This window comes from Neopelma chrysocephalum, unplaced genomic scaffold, assembly GCF_003984885.1.
Source record: "Neopelma chrysocephalum unplaced genomic scaffold, ASM398488v2 Primary Assembly neopelma1_144985, whole genome shotgun sequence".
Lineage (NCBI taxonomy): Eukaryota > Metazoa > Chordata > Aves > Passeriformes > Pipridae > Neopelma > Neopelma chrysocephalum.
The window spans coordinates 1-9,242 of record NW_020933006.1 but is presented as its reverse complement, the minus strand read 5'-3'; the positions used below and the strand labels follow the sequence as shown (position 1 = coordinate 9,242).

Here is a 9,242-nt window from a genome sequence, read left to right as displayed (position 1 = left end):
CCTTAGGTAAAGCCAGCCTGTGTCTCAATATATTGTTCTGGATACTGCCAGCAGAGTTGCCAAAATCTAATTTTCTCTTTGAGACTCCTGGTGCAAGTCAATGTGATTTTGGAGGTAGCCCTTATGTTCAGCTGGGTGCATTTTAATGTATGTTATCACTGGATGTGATGCTGCCTTCAACTTTCATCACTAATCACATGAGAGTTCAATTTTATATGTTATTCCGAGGAAGGAGTACATGAGGCAAGAGGTGCAACTTGGTTCTTCAGGTCCTAATTACAGCACAATCCTGTTTGATGCTTAAGCCACAAAGTGGTCTATGTGTACTGTCTTTGTACAGGAATTATAGAAATTTATTTCTATCTGTATTAAAATTTGTAAAACCCCAGGCTTTAGAGAAACATGACTAACTAACTGTATGAAACAATTTAAGCACTACACTGATCAACTTTTGTTGTTAATAAACTTTATTGGTATGAAATTTTAAAGTATTAAAGATGCATTCTATAAAAATCCCAACTATATAAAAAGCAAAGTGATTAGAGCATTCCTTGACAGTGACTCGAGCCAGAATGACTGACCACACCAGACATATAAAAAAAAATAAGGTAAGTAACCAGATTTTTTGTTAGACATGTCTCTAACTGAGGAAGACAAGGAAAAAAGGAAAGAAAATACATTGTCTTTCCACTAATAGTCAAAAACAGATTTCTGATAACCATCGTTAAAAAAACCCCAGCCCTATTGATGCATTCTTGCATCAGCTAGTGATCTCCTCCTAGAAAAGGAGGAAAAGAAACTGTTCATAATTATTGTGAAGTACAGAAGAAGAAATCAAGATCAAGCTACAGAGTGCATCTTCTGATCTGGAAGTACTGAAATGGAGGTCCTGCAGAAACCGCTTGCATTTAATATTCTACTTTAAATGGGTAGTCCTTGTGATTGACAGCTCTGAAAAGAGAAAGAACTTGTCATTTAAGTACAACAGAAAGTAGCTTGGCAGTATTTCCCTATTGCAGCCTCCCTTCTCCCCCCTTTTCAATGTACTTCAGTTTTGCAGATGTCATTAAACTGAACACAAGCTTGTGAGAAAGCACATGTAACACCAACATGCTGAAAGCACTCCAAATGAATCTCCCTCCTGGTGTCAGTTCCAAGACATGCCTCATTACCTGGGTCCAGGGTTTAAAGTACAAACTCTCCATGATTTTGGTCATGTATGTTTTCTAGATATAGGGGATGAAAATACAGACAGAAATAGGCCCAATAGATCATAAGAATAATAACATACGGGAGCACTGGAACTGCCCTCCAGTTCCTGTTAAAGCTGAGGATGACATCCATCTCCTTTTCAGACAGTTCAAAGTCAAACACCTACCAGGGAAAGAAAAAAAAAAGCTCTTTTTACTTAGGTTCATGAGTAGTTAGCTACTGTGCATGCTTCATGCTTTTACAACTTGAGGTAGGAACACATTAAGCATAGTTAAGAAATACTCTTATTTCTCAGCCACATAAAAATTTATCCATGAAGTAATCAACATAGTCCTTCTCTCTCTGAGATGCTGTTTATAGGAATATCTTAAGAGTTCTGGGTGGTTGAATGCCAACACCACTGCAGTTTGTGTTGTAATGCACCAATAGAAGACTTCAGGTGTTCAGGATGGATTACTTGATGTCTCACAAATCCTGGAACTAGAGGTAAATTTTCTGCTACAACAGAAGACTACTGGGTACCAACTGCAAAGAGCTGTCTCAAGCTAATCAATCATCTAGCAATTCTTGCTGGTGGTTCATAGGAGAAATAGCTCCAAACCTAGCAGCAGGGATTAAAAGTAACAGAGGTATCATTTAAGATGCTGGGTCTTATAAGCCAATGTCCAGCTGAACTTCTCTGCCAAGAGGAACCACAGCCTCAAAGTGAGACATAAACCGTAACAGGTCTGGTGTTCACAACTTGTTTCTTTACACCTTAAAGCAGGACTTGCTAAGTGTTTCCCACAGGTCAAGTCCAAAACTGGGATTCCCCTTCCAGGACAGCAGAGCTCAGACAACTCTGTTGGAACCCATTGCTCTCCTGGCAGGAACCAAATGCTTTTCCCCAGAGAAAAAGCACAGATTGTTACGTAGTTGATGAAGCCTCAGTCTCCACAGCTCTGCACTCCCCTTCCAATGCCTCTTAGGTGCTGCTTGGAAACATGGGGGAGCTATGGGTGTGGGTGTCTATCCTGCATGACAAAAGGTAGCAGCAGTCCCAATGGAAACTTCACCTTCATGTTTTCCTGAACACGCTGCGGTTTGTCGGACTTGGGAATGACAACGAGGTCTCTTTGGATAAGAAAGCGGATCAGAACCTAGGAAAGAACAAGGAGGAGCATGAACACAGGGGTACAAAGAAGTCTATTCGAGTGCATTTTATGTTCTTACTTTTTTTTAAATGCACAAACCAATTTCTTTTTCTACAACCATATTCACTCTTTGGAAGACTACCAATTTGCACACAGGAATTTGATATGCCAAAATTTGCATGCATATTTACCAGTCTACTGGCAAACTCTAATAGTTTCTGGCCTATGTTGTTTCTGCATCTTGTTTTTTCCAGGATTTGTTTTGGTTTCAGTAAGGGTAGTAGCAGGGGGAGAAAAATGAGGATGCTTCTGGCTTGCATTACATGGATGCTCAGACCAAATGAGCATAATGATACTGCGGATTATTTTGGACTCACAGGTAATTACCTCATCTATGTTAAGCTTTTTGAAGTCCATAAAAGAAAAAACATATTTCTAGAATTTAAAAGTGTGTATGTCATCCATTCCCATACCGAAAAGAGAACTGTTGCATACAATCTTTTGTCCTGCTCTGCCTGTCTTTAAAATGTTATTGTTGTTAATTGCTTGTGAACATCTGTGTTTTTTTGAAGTGCACTTTCTGCACTCATTTCTCTGAGTAGCAACTAATAGAGAAAAAATTTATTCTTAAATAATCAAGTACCTTTCAATAATTGTATGTGAACATGAGCAGACAGGGTGCAATTCAATAAGTCTGCAAATTACAAGACTTCTCTGAAGAATAACTTAGCTAACTTAGCTGAAGAAAGGAATAAAAGGTTTAGGAAGATGAACACCCAAGCATGTACCACTGATCAGTCTACCCCAAAACTTGATACTCAAGGCCTCTTAGAAAATAACTGATCATTTACATGAATGCTGTGAAGAACTTGAGCAGAAGGAAGAGTCAAATGCAGTCCAGCCCCATTATACTGTATGTCTAAGAAGGCACATCTGCTGAGGCTGGCTATCAGCCTGAAAACATCTGAGGGGGAGCAATACTTTGCCCTGACAACCCCACTTACCTGGGCAGGGCTTTTATGATGTCTAGCTGCAATCTCTTTAATCTTGGGATCCTCCAGCAGCGTAGGCTCCCCTGGCTTAGCCCTGTTCAAAAATAGGAATATTGATGGTAGAAAGATCATAGTTTCCCTGCAGGAAGCCTTACATTGTGTGACATAATCTGCAACAAATCAACAGCACTTTTCTCATTTTATCTACATTTTTTACATAATTTGCCTCAAAGATTCCAGCCACAACTGCACTGTTCTGTGTACAGGAAGACTGCAATGCTTTCTTACCATGGGCGGTTGGGAGAACCAAGGGGGCTGTAGGCAGTTACAACAAACCCTTTGGATTTACAGTACTTGATCAACTTTTCCTGGGTTAGGTATGGATGGCATTCGATCTGCAAGCACAGAAACATGGTTGATCAAGACGCAAACTGCACTGGGATGCAAACCATAACATTTTAATTCCTCTTGGCTCAGAGAAAATGTGAAGACTTGACTTTCAGTATCATGATTCAAATTTATCTTATGAAGAAGTTATTAATGTCACAGCAATATCTAGAGGCCTAGCACAGAAAATAGAGCTTTCTCATGCTACACATTACACACTGACAGTGAAAAATAATATAGAAGAGTGAAAGTGCTCTCCGTGTCAGGAATCTGGGAAATCAGTCCTTCTGGACTACTGCAGAGCAGTTATTGCATCTTCAGAGGGCCAGCTCAGAATACCTGAAATTTATTTTCTGCTCAGAGTCACCCAATGTCTCCTTGCCCCAAGAAGTCTACCCTGGTACTTGTAGAAGCCTGGGGAGATGATCTGAGCTAACCTAGAAAAGCAAGTTCCTGTTGCAACCAGCCATTTGGGAAAGATGTGCTTTAACTGAAAAGAACAGGAGCTACTCAGGGATGCTGCTCAACTTGCCACAAGCCATAGTATGACCACAGGGCTGTGCCTACGCTGTTTTACATGGCATTGTGCACATACCCAGCTGTTTCTAAATGCTATAGCTTAGTCACCAGGCATGGTGACATGACCAGATATGGGTCATTACAGAGGATTCTATGAGGCTTTGAAAACAGCATATGGACCTACATACCAGGTCCAAAGCCCTCTACTCAGTGCAGATGGTCAAATGCTTCTCACAGATAAAATTTCCATTATGAATTGATGGTCTGAACAGTTTCAGACTCTTTTCAGTATGCGTAGTTCAAGACTCAGCAATTCAGTACATCACACAACAACCAGTGAAGAATGAATTGGATATTGCCCCTACTATGGAAGAAACTCTTAAGGCCATTCAGCAGGTGAAAACTGGCAAGGCAGCTGGAGTTGATGGAATTCCACCTGAAGTCTGGAAGCATGGGGGCCAAGCACTCCTTGCTAAATTTCACAAGTTCGTGGTGTGCTGTTGGGAACTAGGCGAGCTACCATCAGACCTTCGTGACGCAGTCATCATCACCTTGTATAAGAAGAAAGGAGATAAATCAGACTGTTCAAATTACCGAGGTATTACTCTGCTCTTCATTGCTGGTAAAATCCCTGCAAGAATACTCTTGAACAGACTAATACCCGCTATAGCAGAAGAAATTCTACCTGAAAGCCAATGTGGTTTCAGAGTCAACAGGAGCACCACAGACATGGTATTTGTTCTCAGACAACTGCAAGAGAAGTGTAGGGAACAGAACAAAAGACTATGTAACCTTTGTTGATCTCATCAAAGCTTTCGATACTGTGAGCAGGAAAGGTCTGTGGCAGATTTTGGAACGTTTAGGATGTCCCTCCAAGTTCCTTAAAATGATCATCTCACTTCATGAGGATCAGCACGGCCAATCAGATATGGCGATGCACTTTCTGAGCCCTTTCTAATAAAGAATGGTGTGAAACAAGGTTACATTCTTGCACCAACTCTATTCACAATCTTTTTCAGCATGATGCTCCAAAGAGCCATGGCAGACCTTGATGAAGAAGATGGTATCTACATCCAATATCATACTGATGGAAGCCTATTCAACCTAAGGTGACTGAAGGCCCACACTAAGACCTTTAACCATCTTGTCCGGGAGCTGCTTTATGCTGATGATGCTGCCCTTGTCGCCCACACAGAAGCAGCTCTGCAGCGTTTAACATCCTGCTTTGCTGAGGCTGCTGAGCTCTTTGGGCTGGAAGTCAGCTTGAAGAAGACAGAAGTTTTCTATCAACCTGAAGTCTTCCATCATCCCCATATCACCACTGGTGAATCAGAGCTCAAATCAGTCCAATACTTTAATTACCTAGGCAGCCTCATCTCCTCGGATGGTAAGATTGACGGGGAGATAGACAACAGGTTAGCAAAGGCATATAGTGCCTTTGGAAAGCTTCATAGAAGAGTTTGGCGAAATAAACACCTGAAGAAAAGTACAAAGATCAGTGTTTACAGAGCCATTGTGCTGTCTACTCTTTTATAGGGGTCTGAATCATGGGTCATCTACCGCCACCACCTGCGACTCTTAGAACGTTTCCATCAACGCTGTCTCCATACAATCCTAAACATCCACTGGTCAGATTATGTGACCAATACGTCTGTTCTAGAACAAGCAGCAGTTATGAGTATTGAGGCCATGTTGCTGAGAACACAGCTGCCTTGGGCAGGACATGTCTCAAGGATGAAAGATCACCGCCTCCCTAAGATCTTGCTTTATGGTGAACTTGCCACTGGCTGCCACAAGAGAGGAGCCCCAAAGAGGAGATACAAGGACTCCCTGAAACAACATCTCAGCCTCGACCACATTGATCTTCATCACTGGTCTACTCTGGCCTCCAATTGGGAGGCCTGGAGACACTCCATTTGTAACGCTGCTGCTTCTTTTGAGAAAGCACGCAGGATCACTCTCGAGGAGAAAAGACAACGTAGAAAGAACCGTGTCTTGTCGATACCACCTAAGGAGTCTTTCTGCTGTGCCTTTTGCAACCAGACTATCTCTCATTGGCCTTTTTAGCCACCAGCTATGTGCTTGTAGCAAGCGTGGGTAGAGTCCTTCCCAAGTCTTCATTCACGAAGCCTAGCCACGATACATGATTTTACATATATGAAATGCATATTATATTTATATATTATAGGAATTTAGGAATACTCTAAATATATATCTATCTAAGTACAAACACACACACATACACTCTAAACACATTTAGGAATGCTGCTAAGTCGAAAGTTCCCTGTCCTTGACAGGAGGGTTGAAACCACATGATCCTTAAGGTACCTTCAATCCTAATTATTCTATGATTCTATACTCCAAGGTTAGCTGATAAGCAGAAACAAAAATCTCACCTGGTTCATTACGGGTTTGTGTTTCAGTCCTGGCTTGCTCAAAAGTCTTTCAATCTGCTCATGGTTAAAGTTGGAGATACCAATGGCTTTCACCAGACCACAATCCACCAGTTCTTCCATGGCCTAATGAGTAAGGACAACCAAGGAGTGTGCATGAGGTGGTGATATTACTGGCAAACCAAACCACAATATTTGATTTCCCTCCAGCTAGAACACAAATGAACAAACAACTCACATTAGATTAGATAACAGTACCTCAATTAATAATAAAAAAATTTCCTATCTGTATAAAACACATGTTAAACTAACAGCCACACCTGGATTCACCTGTAAGGTGGTTCTACCATTGTGAGTATTCAAATATTATTTTAGTGACAGCACCTACAGTGCTGATAGCTTCCTTCTCTTTAGCCTTAATAATGACATCTCCTTCTTGCTCTCCAACTCCAGATATAGCAGCATTTATCTGGTCAAAATACAATTTTTTGTCACTATCCTCCATACCCAAACATATCCCTTAATTTCACTGTGCACACAGATCTCTGCCCCAGCTTTAGTGTTGATACCTACTTTCAAGAGCAAATATTAACTTACCTCCCACGTGTCAAGAAAATCTGCATCACTGGGGATACTCATACCCTTGTCATCCTTAGGATGCAGCTCTTCACCAGCCTGTTATTTCAAGGTAGAAAATACACAGACTTTATAAGAGTTGAATTTCCTACTGGGAACTAGCACTTTGGACTGCATCTACAGGCAGCAAGTTAGCAGGTTAGTTAAACATATTGCACAACCTAAAATAATGCACATTCAGCAGAAGTCACTTTGGGATGAGGGCCATATTCTTCCAAATCAGCCCCTGCATGCAAGGAGTGTGGGGATTAGTAGCAATTATGTGGCTTAGGCAGATCTAGAGAGAAAGGAACAGACACCCCCCCACTACCTCTTTCCTACTTTTTTAATTTATTTTACACAGATGTAGACTGGGGGGGGGGGAAGAAGCACGTTTTTTCTGTGCTTAATTTTTCAGTGTTGATTACTCCAGACCAAGCCAACATCTCCAAAACTTGAGATGTTCATGCTGTTCCAAGCCCAGCAGAAAGTCACAGTCCCAAACTGCACCATCCCATGTTCATTACAGCTTCCCTGAAGACCCAGCAGGCACATTAGCAGTTCTCATACCTATGACTCTCTTGTTCCAACAAGTGTGAAAAGCCATGTGCTAAAACATATCACTACTTAGTGACCAAATACTTGCTACCATCAGATTCAGGGCAGAGCCAAACGAACCGTGGCATATCCCAGTTACATAATGAAGAATGCACCAGGTTTCCAGGCAGGTAATGAGAAAAGGGATGTAGGCAGGACTACCTTGAATCCCATAGGGTAGTGCATCAGGTAGAGGTCAAGGTAGTCCAATTGCAGTGCAGCAAGGCTCTTCTTGCAAGCCACTTTAACCAAGGGCTTCTCGTGAAACGTGTTCCACAACTGTGGGAAGAAACCAAGCCTGACTGTGACTTTACAGCTCCCACAGTCCTCACCAGGTGACAGAAGCTTCTCCCTTGATGGTCTGGGAGGATAACTGCCTCTCCAGTGCATGCTGAAGACGAGGATGCCACATTTTACTCTGAAGGTAGGACAAACGTGCCACAAGGCCAGCAGTCACGAGGGTAGAGTCAGTATTCCCACTTAGGAAAAGAGATTGTCAGAAATAAATGTAACACTCCAGCAAGTGTATCTGACACAGCAAAGCTGTGTTAAAATTACTTTTTCAGTCTAAGTTTTGAATATTGAGCAGCTCATTCCTTCTGTCCCTTTTAACTATCCACAGCTAGAACAGTGGCCAATGTGAAATCAAAGTTCAAGTTGTTTACGTAGAAGAACTTTCAAGTGTTATTAAATTAAACCATGTTATTTAACAAAAACAAAGCTTAATATGGAAAAGCTTAGTTATCCTAAATTCTTCTGGCTTTGATGGTGAAAACCCCAAGTCACAAGTTTATTAGCTGAAGTCTTCTTTTTGGTAAGGAGCTTTTCTGAGACAAGTGGATGACATAAAGGAACAAAGAAAATACATATCAAATGCTTCAGAATCAACTCCCATACTTTGATTTCTAATCCCTTTCAGGCTTATGATTTGTACATGACACAGTTTTCAAATGTCTTGCATAGCACTGATGAATCCACACAACTGCCTTGCCTTCTTTTCCTGATCTTTCTTAGGTGTGTACAAATGAACCTTCAGGATAATCAATGCAAGGAAATTATTAGATCAGTAATAGCCACGCTATCTATCCCAAGTTGTCAGTGGTTCCTGATAAAGCTGAGTACAAATTGCAAATAATTATAAACACACAACAAGACAACTATGAAGTGAATGCAAGAGAAGGGAATAGGTCCCTATGTTACTTTACAAGGTAGAGCAAGGGTTTTCTGCAAGAAAATTTAAATGCCCAAGGAATCTTGCATCCTTGTACCTTAGTGACAATGAAGAGGTCTTCCCGTTTCACTACTCCCTCCTTGATCTTCTGCTTGACTGCATTCCCTATTTCATTTTCATTCTGATAGAAATAGGCACAGTCAAAGTGGCGATAGCCAGAATC

General features: G+C 41.3%; 1 protein-coding gene across 1 annotated transcript; it reads right to left on the bottom strand.

The window, feature by feature from the left end:
* Window positions 1-446: 446 nt before the first annotated feature.
* On the bottom strand, window positions 447-9,239 carry LOC113962329 (aldose reductase-like; the record flags this gene model as incomplete). The annotated part of the gene is made up of 9 exons (XM_027673098.1): window positions 447-951; window positions 1,292-1,374; window positions 2,268-2,351; window positions 3,350-3,431; window positions 3,626-3,732; window positions 6,640-6,762; window positions 7,234-7,311; window positions 8,011-8,127; window positions 9,117-9,239. Coding segments are annotated over 9 exons (840 nt in total), but the record flags the coding sequence as incomplete, so codon positions are not given.
* Between the last annotated feature and the right edge of the window lie 3 nt (window positions 9,240-9,242).